Consider the following 16086-nt stretch of genomic DNA (forward strand, 5'->3'; position numbering starts at 1 on the left):
TTAAGTTTTGATATATTTACGGTAGGAAAGGAACTAAATATCTTCATGGAACATGATCTTTACTTAATATACTAATGATTTTTGGCATAAAAGAAAAATTTATAATTTTGACCCATACAGTGTATTTTTGGCTATTGCTACAAATATACCCCAGTTATACAGATTCTAAGAGTCGTTGCTGGATGTGCTGAAGGTGCGTTTGTACATCTACACACCACAAGAACTGACTTAAGACTGGTTTTGTGGTCCAAGGTCACATATGGTAAATATTTGTTAAAGCTCTGCTTAAATGATTTACATAAACCTGAAATGAAAGCAACTGCACCCTGCAGATCAAGGAAACCTGTCCTTTTTTGTTCAATTCACTGTAGATATACATTTAATCATTCACATCACCAAATCATCAAAATATTATTTTCCAATTAAATGAACAATGAAATTTCAAGCTACTTGCAGAACAGCTGTGGTGAATTATAAACCATCTCTGAGAGGAAAATGATGTGTATTGCGATGTTTTAACAAGCTAACAAATTAATTGACCACAATATTTCGTTTTTACATTATTTAAATGATTTTTGGTTACAGAATTCTGAAACATTTCAGAAATTAATTTAGATCTTAATCTGCCAGGAGTAGGCCTACTCAAACACACATTTAATGAAACCAGTAACAAGCTTCTAGCACAGTAAGTTAAGATAGATAATGAGATACATCATCAGTGTCAATGATTTGGGTCTTTTAGGTTCAGATATCAGAAGGTTTTCTTGTTTTCAAATCTCGCCACCTCTTGGCGATAATGACATGGCGCATGACTTTTATTTTGAAAGGCGTGTGTGAAAGCAGGAAGTGTGCAGCAGTGGCAGAGGTAGCATGGCGTACTCGGCGAAAATAGGGCCGTCTATTTTGAGCAGCGATCTGTCGCAGCTCGGGAGGGAATGTGAGCGAATGATGGAGTGCGGTGCTGATTATCTGCACCTTGACGTTATGGATGGGTGAGGAATAAAGTTTGCAATTCTTCATCTAAGTTTCTCACCCAGTGTTTACCTGCAGGCACTGATAGCGATCATATGGCCCAGAGAAACAATACCATAATTACTCAAGTCTTTTTAATTACCAAGAACATTTAGTTATCCCACATTTTGTCATTCACAGCTTGGCACTGCAGTTAGACATGATCTTATTTCCCTTTTTACATTTTTTACACAAAGTGTTGACTGGATAAGCCAAAGCAAGCATTCAGCACTTTTCACCCAAATTGTTTTATGAAATGTAGCCGTTGCATATCTATTTTGGGTTTTACAGTACAAGTACAATTTTGGGTACAAATTTGGGGTTTGCAGTTTTAATTTTTAATTTTTTTTTTTATGTTTTTGAAATAAGTCTCTTAAGCTCACCAAGGCTTCATAATAACACAGAACACAGTAACGTTATTAGAATTTAAAATGTTGTGTAAGTTATCCCTGTTGAATTTTCAGCAGTCATTACTCCAGTCTTCAGTGTCACATGATTCTTTAGAAGTCATTCTAATATGCTGATTTGGTGCTCTTTTTATTATTATTATCAATGTTGAAAGCAGTTGTGCTGCTTATTTTTGTCAGGATTTTTTTGGGGGCGTGAGGGGGTGATTAAAATCAAAATATTGTCAATTTCAATTTAACGCATCCTTGGTGAACAAAAGTATTACTTTCTCTCAAAAAACAAATATCTTACTGACCCCAAACTTCTGAACAGTAGAGCATATAGTTTTGGTCCCAAACTACTTTGTCCCTTCTGTGACAAGTAATTTAGGCTATATTTGCAACTGTTATCCATTCTGCATGGTGTCTTTTTAATTTTGAGTTCAGGCCCTATTTTGTACCATATTAATTTAAAGTGCCACGTATACAGGAGGTGATAAAAGTTGATGATTTGCGTGTCAGAAGACATCTCTTTCTTTAATCTTTAAATTTACTTCAGGCATTTTGTTCCAAACATCACATTTGGACATCCTATGGTGGAATGTTTACGACACAGTATCGGACCTGATCCATTTTTTGGTGAGTTTAGTCTAGTAAAATTGCATCTACTCTAGTTTGTTTCATTTGAGCTGCACACAATCTGTTCCTCTTCTTTGTTTGTAATCCGCAGAAGTAGACACCCAGGGTTCTTTCACGTTTTAACTCTCTCTCTGTATTCCTAAATAAACATTGTGTCTAGGATAAACCAGATAAGTAAAACATTGCAGTGTTTGCTCTGTGCAGGTTTGAGGGCTTTGCTTACCCTTTGCCTTTTTACAGACATGCATATGATGGTATCCAGGCCAGAGCAATGGGTGAAGCCCATGGCAGCAGCAGGAGCCAATCAGTACACTTTCCATATAGAAGCCACGACCAACCCTGGTAACCTCATCAAGGAAATCAGGGAGAGCGGCATGAAGGTCTGTGCAAAACAGCCAATTTTGTATATATATAATGATTAACACATTCACCAATAAAAAAGCACATAAAATATAGAGAAAGCATATCATATAAAAATATGAATTCAAATATTTTATTGATTTAATTTAGTTTTCAAGCATATTTTTGTTAATATTATAGGCAGATGCTTTGTGGCTTTGACTGCTATGACCTTATAGCATCCTCTGTTGACTAACAAAGGATTTTATTTTCTTAAAGCAAGTTATAAGTTGCATAAATTAAACTGAAGATAAGACTTGTAAGAATTGAATTTTGGCAGAACAGAAGTAATTTAACTGGTTTAAAGGAGGTGTCTGCAAACCCTTATTTTGATAAAAATATTATATTTGTGAACTACCTAGAATTGCTTATAGTATAAATTGTAGCAACAGTCATATGCATGTTTTGATGCAGGTTGGTCTTGCCATTAAACCTGGAACAACCGTTGAGGAATTGGCACCATGGGCTGGACAGATCGATATGGCTCTTGTCATGACTGTAGAGCCTGGCTTTGGTGGTCAGAAGTTTATGGAAGATATGATGCCAAAGGTACGCAAGTGTACGATTTATTAGTCTCATTTAGATTCCTCAGACAACACACTAAAGATGCTTGTGTCTCCACAGGTGAGCTGGCTCAGGGGTCAGTTCCCTTCTCTGGACATTGAAGTGGATGGAGGAGTCGGCCCAGACAGCATCCACAGATGTGCTGAGGTAAAGCTGTCCTTTACTGCACACATATTCATTTGCATGGATGAAAAAAAGCAAGAGCTTATTTGAAGTGTTTTACTCATCTTTATTCATTATTCCAATATTTTTAGGCTGGAGCCAACATGATCGTATCGGGCAGTGCTGTGGTGAGCAGTGATGACCCTCGTTCTGTAATCGCCCTCCTCAAAAACGTTGTTATTGAAGCGATCCAGAAACGTTCTTTGGACCGCTGAGCATTTTGAGTTTTTACCTCAAGTCTGTTTTCAGCCACCACTGAAAGTCAGTTATACAGATTCTAAGAGTCATTGCTGGATGTGCTGAAGGTGCGTTTGTACATCTACACACCACAAGAACTGCCTTTGCCAAGACACTTGTTTGGATTCATCTGCATTTTTTTAAATGCATATGGCCTTTTGAGAACTTCAAGCAGATAGAACAGACAGATTCCATCTATACATCTGACCATTCCCCTCTTAATTAACCTCATTTGGTTTGATTAATCACATTGTTTGTCATAGTACCAGTTACAGTGACAACAAACTGAGAAAGCTGCTGCTGATAACTGCTTCCAACATTTCAGTGTTATCAGATTTGTTGGTTAAAAAATGACATTGGAACTAAGCTGCATAAGCTCTACATATTGTACTACTCAATTGCTGCAGATTATGATAGTTTAAATGAATTCTGTCTGTTTTTTTGTTTTTTTCAACATTCCACCAGCCTGTGTTTCTAAAACACTGAAATGATAAAAGTATAAATGAAGAGACCTATGGTATTATTTGTCTGTTTTTTTCTCTCTAATGAAATCAGACACTGAAATCACCAAGTAAATCTACATCTGTTTACAGTTTATTATCTAAACAAATACAATGACACGTTTTAAAGTATGAAATGAAATCTATTTTCTAAATGCATGTTATCTCATTGTGAACGATTCATCTAAGCCATGTTTTTTTTTTTTTTTAATTCAGGTCTGCTTCCAATCAACTACTTTTCCCCACTAAGTTGTTTCACTTAGATGTACTGTATGTCTCAATACAGAAGAAAAGAGCTGGTATTTACTATTTTTCGTGATTTAACCCATTCTTTAATGTGTGTAATTTTGAAATGAAATGCATTGGAGTCAAAGAGGTATTGAAATAAGTTCTCGCAGAACAGATGCAGATCAATATATGCAGATTATCATTAGCTTTGAGTGGTCAGTCCACAGCCAGGACTTCAGGGCCCGTATCCCTAAAGATTCTGAGAATCCTCTCAGAGAGCTCCTAACTTAACCTAAAAATTCCTTGCCAGGAGTTTTAGCTTAGAAGTGATTCCAGAACATTTTCAGTGAACTCTGAGCAAGGAATGGATGGAAAATCCTATCTTAGTGAGGAGGTGTGGTTGACCCCGTTGCTAGGTATGAGTCATCATTTCAAAAGCCGTGATTGGTTGATCCTACAAGTTTGATGAAAATGAACTTTTGGTGATAATGAGCAAAGGATGTACCCTCAAATCAATAAACATAATTATACACTCTAATCTTATGCAGACTGTAATTGTAAATAATATTTCACATTCAAGAAAATATCTGGAAAATGAATAGTAAGCTGTAGGGGTTATAGCCTAACATTAGAATCTAAAATATGTGAAAACTTAAGCTCATTACACCCTGTTCAAATAATGATTTGTGTCTTATTTGCTCATATTAATAACCTAGCTGGCATATTTTGTACTTTCACTCCCATATGGACCCCATTGAAAACAAGATGGCCTATCTCAAGGGGCTGTCCTTAATGAAGTAGTAATTGCATCTCTAAGGAGATCCACCACAAACATGATTCCTGCACGATCCAATCTGTAGCGTCTCAATAATTCCCTGTCATCCAGTGTTTGCAGGACATCTCTCCTGCCTCCTCTGTTGGCCATTTTGTGCAGCTGCTTAGGGGAACTCCTAAGCCACTAAAAGTCCTCTTCCCTGCTCTTAGCAGATCTCGCCTTAGGAGCCCTTTTAAGCGCTAGGAATCTTGAGGAATAGCTTTTATATTAACTGGGATTTTCGTGTCACTTTTAGGGGAAATTCTAAGAAAACGTCATGACTCTGAGAATTTTCTTAGAATTTGGCCGCTAGGAGCCACTTTTTGCACAAAAATTCTTTAGGGATACGGGCCCAGGATAGCAGAACCTGTGCCTTCCAAAATACGATCCTTCACATTTTTGTGCCATTCTTCGGCCAAATCTCCCAACAGGTCGTATTCCTCTGCCTTTATACCACACTGCATCAATGTCTGGATCTAAAGAAAAATAATGGTATTATGAATATGAAGTAGGTATCTGATATTTTGTAGTCATAATTGAAAGGCGTGTTAAATTTAACATTTTGTCTTTCAGTAAAATTGACCTCTTATCTCCATTGAGCGTAATGGTAGATCATCATGAGGTTTTGGCTGCGTAAAACATGCTAACAGCATAAGGATACAGAGCAAAGCACACAGATTTACAGCCATGGCTTAGTGTCTGTCACTAGACAGAGATAAATGTCACCTGTAAGAAAAATAAATAAAAATAATAAATGAATGGCATTCGGAAGCGTAATCATTAGTCTTTCTTAAAAACCCCCCCGGCTCTAGACAAAAACAACTGACTATAAAAAAATGCTTTACACTTGCCACTTTTGTTTCTGTTCACATTTATACAAATCACAAATATACAAATAAAAAATTATTTTACTGTTTGTTTGTTTTTGGATATTTAATGGTAGCTTAATGTTCATTTGAGGCTGCTACATTTTCTCATGTATATACTGTGCAGTAATTTCACAGGATTCTTAATTGAAAGTAAATATTTGAGTAAAAGTATTTATACCATATTTTGCAAATTACAATATATTGAAACTCACAGTTTCTGTTGTAAGCTGTTCACTTCTTGGTATCTTTTTCTGTGATCCTCAGCTGTCTCTTAAAATGATCCTTGAGTGCAGAGGAAGCATAAATGTGTCTTCAAGGTTGCAGTTATTCAGAGGATTTGTAGTCTTACAGTCTTGTCATAGCTGTGAGTAAAAGAAAACTTCTGAGCATCTTTCTTGAGTCGTACTCAGCGGGTGAGGATATTCTCATCTGTATCCACTGATAGACTGATCCACCAATTTATACCCCCTCTGGGGGAGGGAGAACACTGGACAGCTTGCATGTACTCAAAAACATCCTTACACTAAATATGAAAATTATGTGGTAATTTGGATATGGAGAACGTGATAACCCAGCATATGTTGGAATTGAGTTTTGACAATGTATCAATGCTGACTGATTCATTAATACATCACTGAGATTGAAGACAAGGTGCAGAAAAGAAAATTATGTAGTTTAAGATATTTAGCAGAAAAAAAAACTTAATATATGAACACTTAATATATAAAAAATATATCTGACATATTTGAAACTACATAGAAATCTGAATTAAGATACTAAATATTGACTATATTTTATTATAAATAGTTTTTTTTTTTCAAAACAACAGCAGTTAAGTGTAATGCAGACAATTTCTATTGTGTGCATAATACAAATGTTCTATTCTAACAAACAGCATGTTACAAGATGAGAGAATAATCTGACACTCATCTACTAAAAAAATTAAAGCAAATGTTAATTATATATTGTTAAGATGAGAATCCCACAAACCCTTGCAGCTGAATTTATTAACATATGAAATATGCTTATGTGAATCTGTCAATGTTCTGTTAGTTTGTATACCGTCATGGCCTACTAAAAATATGTGAAAGTGTACTAGCTTGCTGAAGTTGCTTCACATGACCAGCTTTCGTAGAGATCTTGCTTCATTGCTGCCTCCTTCAGAGAAAGCAAAAAGAACATTATTAGGAGTAAACAGCTTTTGGTGACTTTCTGAAAAGGCCATTTCAGCTCCCATCCTAACCAAGCTGAAGATTTTCCATAGGCCCTTTCATGACCAAAGGATGTGGGCAGTCGATTTGTTCCAGAAGCTGAGCATGGGATCTGATTGCTATCAGATTAATGCGTTAAAATCACGGGGCACCGTGAAATAAAACTAGGTTTAAATGTCTAATTGTGGTTTACAAATATTGGGATGTGTATCTACGAACAATCTTTTATTTGTTTTAGTTCTGAACAATGTCTATTATTTTATACCAGACAAACTGCTGTTTGTGAAATGTTTTGCTTAAAATAAATCTTTAAAATAAATGCATTTGATTTCATATTTTGTTAAATAATTGCAAAGACATTTATACAAAATTGTGTAGCAAAAGATGAAAAATGTAGCTCTTAACACAAAGATGACTGAGTTGAATGTAAATGACAGATTACATTATTGAATATGCAGTATAAAGCTTTGAACTTACTAAGTGGAAATTCAAGCAATGTCCTTGATGGCTGAGGAGTCTGGATAAAAATGGAAGAACTGAAAATTATATTTAGCCTCGTTCTGAACTTGCCAGAAAATACTGTTTTTAAACACAACCCAATTTAGCTCAAAATGTGTCAAAAATAGATTTTCTTTTTCTCTCTAAGTTTCTGGACATGCTCATGTACAGCCAGGTTTCTGGAAAACTAAACAGGAATATGTGACTCTGAGCAGCTGGGCTGTTACCCGTCTGCGGGACGTCTCTACCGTCATCCCTGCGGCACTCAAAGCAGCGATTCTTTTCTGAATGTCTGTGACCTTTACATGAAGGAAAGAGCAAGGCAAGATATGGAGAGTTACGACTATGTTGGAAGAAGGAATGTGGAGTGGCATACCCCACTTTGAGTGCTCTGGACGCTGGCCACTGCCATTGCAACTTTACCCTCCAGTTGCGACAACTCACAGCTGCTTGTGTTGCTAAACTCAAAGGACCTCACCCGCTTCTGCTTTTTTAAGGATTTATTTACGTTTGGCTTTGCTTTCTGAAGTATACAAATAGAATGAACAAGAGAGTGTGTTCAAACCAAACGATTGTACTAAAGCATTTGTAAGAAACATGAATAAATATTCACACTTTGTTTAACAGACTAGTGTTAGTGCTGACTGTTTCCATACTCTTACCCACTCGGCTTCAAGAGGCCACTCGTGTCTGACATTCCCAGGTCCAGCTGAAGCTCCTCTTGTAACTGGAGCATGATAAACTGCCCCTTTCTTTGGAGAGTCCTCTGAAGGTTTCACTGCATCCTCCTCATCAGACGAGCCTTTGTCACTTATTTTTTCAGTAAGTTCATCAAGCTTTTTCCTGAGCTCAAGCTCCTCTAAATCAGCTGGAGACAGATCCTCCTCTTTCTGCTCAACCTAAAGGGAGAACAGAAGAACTACATGAGGATTTAAAGTCAGGAGGGTCTTCGTGCGATATGCCCTATTTAAAGTTGATAGATTGATTGTCCTATTTTTTCAGAGATGATAATTTCAGTTTATAAACTTATCCAGAAATGTTGATGACATGTTTCTCTTTTTGAGGGTGAAACCTATAAACAATGCTGCTAAATATATATTTTCTGAGTAATAATGAAGTACTAACATTTGGGGTCACCACTTTACTTTAATTCAGCAAAGACGCATTAAATTGATCAACCATTAAAGACTTTTGCAACTTTTTCAACATTGATAGTAAGAAATGGAGCTTGTGCACCAAATTGGCGTATTATAATGATTTCTGAAGTATCATGTGACACTGAATAATATTTCACAACAATACAGTTTTGACCGTATTTTTTGATCAAATAAATGCAGTCATGGTGAGCATAAGATTCTTTCAAAAACAACAACAAACACCTACAGACCCTAAACTTTTAGTGTATTTAAAGCATTTCATTTATAAACCTAAAATAATAACCTGCTGGTTGTGCAGATTTCCTTCAAACTTACTTGTTCTGCTGATCCCCCAATTACCGGCAAGATGAGTTTCTGCTCCAAACGGCTCAGAAGAGTCTCGATTGCTGACATACGCTTTTTGAGCTCAATAATCTAGTGTACCAAATGTAATTGTTGCATGAACTTTTTAAACTTTAAAGGATGCTATAAAGTGCAGTTTTATCAGTTTTACAAGTCATAATTTCCACAGATATTGTCATGACTTTTACCTGTGGAGGAACCTCATCTGGTGAGTGCTCCCTATGCGGGGCAGGACTATATATGATGTGCATCTCAGAGTCATCATCATCCTCTGAGTCTTCCAGGCTGTAAGAAGGCTCACGGTGGAAGTGATAGTTAGAGCTGCCAGCTGAAGAGATGCTCATCTTGGAGAGGGAACGAGATTTGGTCATCCTGTGTTCTAGACGTGGTGAGCAGTCATCTACAGAGTGCAAACAAAACACTGACTGTTATTTTATAATGTGAAGTACAGAGACATTTCAGAGTCTATCCAAATAGTCTGTATGGATTTTGTCAAGTCAGGAATTCAGCTTGATTACTGTAATTATTTTGTAGTGTTTCTAACAGCGATTATTGTGTTTATAGTGTGTTAGGTATATATTCACAGCACAAGGTAGCCTAAATCTCGCTGACAGTAGGAAAAAACATGGGATGGCCTGAAGGGCCAGAGTCTTGGAAAAATATAAATCCTCAGAAATCTGTAAGGGAAATTGAAGTAGACAGCACATCTTACCAAAATGGGAGGGTTTGTCCAGACTTCTCTGGCTGATCTGCAACATGTCCTTCATCTCATCACCTCTACCATGAGTTCCATTCTCCAGGATCTGCTTAAAGGTTGTGGACCAGTCGTCTTCAGTTACTGAGTCCTTACTTTGGGTTACTTTCTCTTGGCTATCTGAATACTTTAAAAAGGAAGGAATGAAGGAAGGAATAAATAAATAAACACATAAATAAATGTCATGGACTTTATACCTGAAATCATGTGCTTAAAACTTTCAGAATATTTTAATTAAAACAAATTGTCTAGAATTCAGTAACAATCTGTACTGAAAACAAAAAGAAACAAACCCTGATGTTAGCACTGGCATGACTAATTTTGTGATTATTTTCTTCATTGAGAAAACAATCAAGATTTCAACACACAGTCTTATCACTGTTAGCAGTCAGAAAATGCTCAGTGGGAGCACTTTGCATCATTTGTTTAGCACACTGGGAAGATAAATCCCAAATTTTTCACACCATTGCAAACCATGTATTCTTTATTACTGATCTAACGCATTTGTCCTTACAATTTAAAATTCAAAGCAGCTGGTAATTCCATTTAAGGAGGTATGTTTTCCATTAAGGTAATGTTTCTTTGCAAGCTTCAGTATTTCAGTATTTGCCTCATGAAATGTTTATAACATTTGCTGATTTCTCTATCTATCTATCTATCTATCTATCTATCTATCTATCTATCTATCTATCTATCTATCTATCTATCTATCTATCTATCTATCTATCTATCTATCTATCTATCTATCTATCTATCTATCTATCTATCTCACAATAACAAATAAATGTAAAGTAAAATATATATTTAAGAAAAAAAAATTACAGGAGGGAAACAAACACTCTGCCAAACCCTGTTTTAAAATTTAAAGCAAAGTGGTTAGTAAATGTGCTCATGCAATTTCAATTCATTCCCCAGTCCTGTTCTCTATTCTCTCTGCTGTCTGAGGCCCATAAAACTAAACAGGGATTGAGTCACAGACAGATTTAGACAAGGATTGAGCATAGCCTTGAAACTGGTATTCTGCCTAAAATTGTAATCTGTTTTCATATGGTCTTCAAAACCACCTCCAGGTGGCAATGTGAGGAATCAAAATCATATAACAAGAATCAAATAATAAGGGAGAATCCAGTCCTGGCTGAACAAAATGAATTGGTTAAAACTAAAATAAAACTTGAGCACCAGAGGGCGATCTCACACTACTTTTAGTTTAACTGAAAGAACTGCTAACAAACTGATACACTGCTCCAGCCTCTAGTTTTCCCTTTACCATAATAACATCAGTTTCTGATGTTTTAAGCCAAGGGATATTACCAGGCTGAAGTGGCATGTGTCGACCCGCTCAGACTGCTCATCTTCCTGGCTGTACAGAGAACCAGCTGTGTGGATGACAAGAGTTACAAACATGAATCTTTGATCTCAGACAAGACACGCTATAATGATTACTGAGTCTGACTCTTTGAACACATTTGAACTAATATAAATTCAAAATTATGTTTTTTATTTAGTGGAGGTTTTAAACATATTCTCCCCTCGATCTGTCATTAAAAATTACAACTTTACTAAATGGTTTTCTCCCTCACAGCTCCAACTGTAGAAGCTGCCAGATAAGCAGGGTCCAAAACTAAAGAACTATTTAAATATGTTGTTTATCATTATCTAGCTAGCTAACATAGATGAGATTTAGCTACAACATATACAATTTTATACATTCAACATCCTGAAAGCATTATTTTGAATGGGCTAAAATGATAAATTAATAACATATTCTTTTTTGCCCCATGACATAATTTTCCAGCAAAAATGCAGTATAGATATAGTAAAGCAATGTTACATAGCTATAATCATGAAGTTACATAACTGTATTGTTTACCACTATTATTTGAAATTAAAAACATTATAAATTATTAAGTATATTGTATATTTATATTTTAAAATGTAACATTTTTCTTTTAGGGTAAAGAAAATGCCACATTTAATTAAAAATGATACTTTTTATAACGATTAAGCTAAGTTTTAGGCAATGCTTCTATGTTCAGTTCTTTTCATGGCTATGTTAGATGTTTTTCTTCCACATTTTGTTCTTCGTGTTCCTTGCCTTATTAAATCAAAGAAAATGTGAGAGCAGATGGCTGCTGTGTATTGTTTGAACAGATGAAAGACATTCACTGATTACTTTAGATTCTTGCATGACATCAGCGTTCAAAATGTCTATATCACAAAGGAACAGGACTTTTTCTTTTCTTTTTTTTTTACTTACTGTGAACTTCAGTCATGCTGTGCGTGTCACCATCTCGAGGCTCTATGTAATGGAAATGGGGGGTTAGGGAGGAACAGCGAGAGATTAAAAGTTAAACATAAGAAGACAAGAGACAGAAAATAAGCTGTGACTGGTTGCAGTAGGCAACCAATGTTTATGAGCGGTTAAACAGTGGATTCAAATAAAGCTAACATTGCCTCAAAACAAACAAAAAACCTCACCAGATTTCAATGGAATTCAATGTAAGATTTCATTTTGTTGGCATTTACTCATACTATGATAAATATTATGCACATTATTAAAACATCTTTTTGTAATTTTTTGTTTCAGAACATTGTTAATCTCATTTGACCCAAACAACAAATTTCCTTCAATGACCTCTGTATTTAGGACAGACAGAGCTTGAAAATTGGATAAAAGAGACACACTCAGGTCCAGGCATAGAGAGAAATAAGACATGTGACTGTGTAAAAGAGTAAATCACATGGATGATTCGGCCCAGCCAGTTCTCTCTCTCCCTCACTCCCTCTGGATCCCTTACTAAATCCTTCAAAGTTATGAGGGCCTCTCTCCTCTAAGCTCTGCCTTCAGTGCTCCTGCTGTAAATCATCTGTTAGACATTGCTTCAAAAATGGCTTTATATTAAAGGATGACACAGTAAGAATCAAATCTCATTTCTTAACAACTATCTGACTTTCTAAATGGATAAAATTCCTGTTCGAAATGAACAAACAGAATGCAGTTTGCTAACTTAAATGTTTGGAACAGGGTCCAACTGAATGCTTTTTACAATCAGAGGATAGATTTTTTAAAATTCCTTTATATTGTAAAACTGCCAGTTTTTTATTTTTATTTTACTTAGTTTAACCATAACTAACAAATGTATATTTATTACATTTTTGCCCATTCTTGTTCCTTAGACTTAAAATTGATGTCCAAATTTAATCATCAAATTGCTCATGGTTCAATTTTTAGGGTAGGTTGGCAAGGATTCGAGTCTCAGTCCTAATTTTATAGGGGGTATAGTGTGTTATTATGCTCAAATTAAAAACATTACATCTGTGGACTACTTGAGATGTATGACTCTAAGCAGGCTTTTGAAGTCTACCTCTGAGGTCAGTTTGAGAGCTGGCACGGTCACTGTTCAGCCTCTTGAAAAGTGAATTCATGACCTTTGCACTCCCAAAACGCTTGAAGCGAGAGCGTACATTCTCATGGAACCATTCTAGAGAGCCAATCTTAAGGATTCTATAGGAACAAAGACAAAAACAAGAAGATTAGTATTATTATTCAATCCAAACCGATTTCATGAGAAAAGTAAGGTTTTTTTTCCCCCTCCGAACTGTTTATTTGCAGGAAATTACCTTTGTTTAGTGTTGTGGTTTAGTTAAATGCACACAGAACTGGTGAAGATGAATCATCAATGCAAAGCATTGGTATAATAGCCTAAGTAAAACCCGTTTGTCCTACTGAATTGAATTTGACAGTTTACAACAAGTAGCCTTTTCTGTATTACTTAAACACAAATTTGTTCTGCTTATGTTTTATTTAATTTCTCTGTATGTTGTTCCTTTGACGTGTGTCATGTAGATATAAATCCCACTCACGTGTCACATGCCTGTCAGGTGCTCACCTGGCCATGTGGCATGGATCACAAACCCAACCGCGGTCTTTCTTGTTAAAACGGCTGCAGGACTTGCAGATAAATAGCTTGCAGTCTAGACACTGGCGCTTGCTGTTGACAAGGAATTTGAAGGGCTGCAGACAGCGGATGCAGAGAGAATCGCTGAGTTTAGGCTGATATTCCAGCAGCTCTCTTTTGGTGTCCTCTTTCATTATTTTGGTCTTGAGTTCCCTGCATGAATAATAATTAATAATTAGGGCACTGGTCTCAAACTCAATTCCTGGAGGGCCGCAGCTCTGCACAGTTTAGCTCCAACCAGCTCCAAATCACCTGTTTGGAAGTTTCTAGTGATCCTGAAGAGCTTGATTAGCTGGATCAGGGGCCCGTTTCAGAAAGAAGGTTAAGTGAAAACGTGGAGTATGTTAGCCCTGAAATCAGGGAAACTCTGGCTTTTCTGTTTCAAAATGGGAGGTTTGTCAAACCCGGGAAAGCAGGGTAAGTCAAGCCCGTTTCTGAAATAGAGGTAACTTACTCTGTGAACCTAACCTGGTCGGGAGCAGGTTTTCTTTGGTAAACCCAGAGTTTCTTTCCTTCTCCTCCCCCTTTTTAAAGTGTAAGCGATGTTTTAATGCCTCATTCAATCATTCACGCAGCAGAATTGTCTTATTTTTGTCTTATTTCAAGTACAAACGTTTAAAAATTCTTAAGTTAAGATGCATTTTCTATAGACAAAAACTTATTTAGATATTTAGTCTTGTTAAAATATAAAATTGGTCTCCATAGGGTAAGAAAAATAATCTTAATGCAAATGGAAACAAGAATAGGCTATTTTTAATTTCTTACCGCATTGCCAGATAATTTGGAAAATAAAATAATATTTTTTTTCCCTTCATGGAAACAAGACTAAATATAGCCTATTATTTATGTTATTATATATATATATATTTTTTTTTTTTACACCGGATTCATGTGCATATTTATTTGAGCGCTACCATTTTAAATGGTAGTTTTCTTTAAAACATCGGAGATGCAGAGCACATTATAAATCCTGTATGCAGATTTTAAGGAAAGTGTGCATCGCTCTCACGCTCTTTCTGAGAATTTTTTCCTGGGCACAAATCCGTCAAAGAGGAGTTTTCACAGGACTGTAGGTCAGTGGTGTAGCAATGGGTTTAAATTAGGCTATAATCTGATAAATTATGTTCACTTGATAACATCTTTCTGTGACGTGTGGAAGTAACCCGAAATAATCGTAATATTTATGTTTATTGTAGCGCTTCTAATCTAATCAAATTAAAAGTTTAAGGTCGTAGCCCTCTAGTGGTCAATGCAAATAAGAATGTATTAGTGGCACTGTTTGATGGCGTCATGTGACACAGGTGCGCGCTACCTGAGGTTTACCGGGAACGATCAATTGACTGATCTAACGATCATCTGTACATTCGCTCAATCTGTAAATCGGCGGGCTATGTCAGTCAGGAGCAGAGAAAAACAACAACATAGTAAGTAGCCTAACTAAAATCCTTGTTATAATCTTGGCGCATATATTTTTGTCTTTCTATTAATTTAACTTATTTTCTTTTTAAGTGTTCAGTACAGTTGTCTAAAATATTCAATAAATGCCACAAATGTGTAACAATTCCAAATAAATAAATAGGCTACATTTAATTTAATAAACATTATAACACAGTATAAGAAAAAAAAAAACACCAAATCAAATCCATACACTGCTAATGTTAAAATCTACTTTTGACATTTGAATTAATATACAATGATAAAGGACAATTACTTTTAATGTATTATTTTGGTTTGATATTGACAGCTGTTTGGAGGTATTATAAATCCTTTTTTTTTTGTTATTTCTGTTGAAATCTTTTCTGTATTTTTGGATGAAAGGTAGCCTATGAGCCCGGTCTCATGAAAATGCATATAAATGGTATGCCAAATAAAAACGAAAACTCGTTTTTAAAAAAAATATGGACTTTGGCTTTCACATGATACTCACGTGTTTGGCGTGCATATAATAGGCAATTTCCGCATGCATATGATACGAAATTTGTTGGCGTGCATGATTCGCATCTACCCCACAACATTAATCAGAGGTGCCCTGGGCACGGATTGATTATAGGCCCCCCTCAGTTGAAATTGCGGTAATTTTTCTTAAGTTCAAATAGCAATGGATTCTATCTACACTAAGTGAAAATAGAAGTATTTTTAGCAAATATCTATAGTGTAACGGGGCGAATGAGACGCGAGACCTGCGGATCCAAGTGCAAGCTTTTATTTATAAACAGTCAATAAACTCTAGAGCCATTTGAAAGTGTAGTCAATAAACTACACTTTCTCCGCCGGCTGAAAAGAGCAAGTCTCCCTCCACCCATCCTCACCACATTCTACAGGGACACCATTGAGAGTGTGCTGACCAGCTGCATCA

General features: G+C 36.0%; 2 protein-coding genes across 3 annotated transcripts; one reads left to right on the forward strand and one right to left on the reverse strand.

Annotated features, from left to right (window-relative positions):
- Nucleotides 1–825: 825 nt before the first annotated feature.
- On the forward strand, nt 826–5856 carry rpe (ribulose-5-phosphate-3-epimerase). 2 transcript variants are annotated; one of them, XR_013784836.1, is made up of 7 exons: nt 826–992; nt 1957–2036; nt 2277–2416; nt 2850–2984; nt 3060–3146; nt 3254–3466; nt 4115–5856. XR_013784836.1 is itself a non-coding variant. In XM_079427789.1 (6 exons), the coding sequence occupies exons 1-6, from the start codon at nt 871–873 to the stop codon at nt 3374–3376; spliced, it is 687 nt and encodes a 228-aa protein (XP_079283915.1). In that variant the 5' UTR covers nt 840–870; the 3' UTR covers nt 3377–5856. The 2 variants fall into 2 exon arrangements, 1 of the variants encoding a protein (XP_079283915.1); XM_079427789.1 differs by having other exon boundaries at nt 840–992; nt 3254–5856.
- mlphb (melanophilin b) lies at nt 5279–15722 on the reverse strand (the record flags this gene model as incomplete). Its single annotated transcript, XM_079426301.1, has 12 exons — nt 5279–5416; nt 7746–7817; nt 7895–8041; nt 8181–8417; nt 8991–9089; nt 9206–9417; nt 9730–9898; nt 11083–11147; nt 12029–12070; nt 13137–13276; nt 13662–13883; nt 15658–15722. The coding sequence occupies 12 exons, from the start codon at nt 15720–15722 to the stop codon at nt 5279–5281; spliced, it is 1608 nt and encodes a 535-aa protein (XP_079282427.1).
- Between the last annotated feature and the right edge of the window lie 364 nt (nt 15723–16086).

This window comes from Barbus barbus (genome assembly GCF_936440315.1).
Source record: "Barbus barbus genome assembly, chromosome: 10".
NCBI classification, from domain to species: domain Eukaryota; kingdom Metazoa; phylum Chordata; class Actinopteri; order Cypriniformes; family Cyprinidae; genus Barbus; species Barbus barbus.

What these genes read in the sequence shown, in the direction of transcription:
- rpe (XM_079427789.1), top strand. Translation starts at nt 871, where the DNA reads ATGGCGTACTCGGCGAAAATAGGGCCGTCTATTTTGAGCAGCGATCTG. An exon ending in CGGACCTGATCCATTTTTTG is followed by an intron (nt 2,037 to 2,276) that starts GTGAGTTTAGTC and finishes GCCTTTTTACAG; the next exon opens with ACATGCATATGATGGTATCC. An exon ending in TGGAAGATATGATGCCAAAG is followed by an intron (nt 2,985 to 3,059) that starts GTACGCAAGTGT and finishes GTGTCTCCACAG; the next exon opens with GTGAGCTGGCTCAGGGGTCA.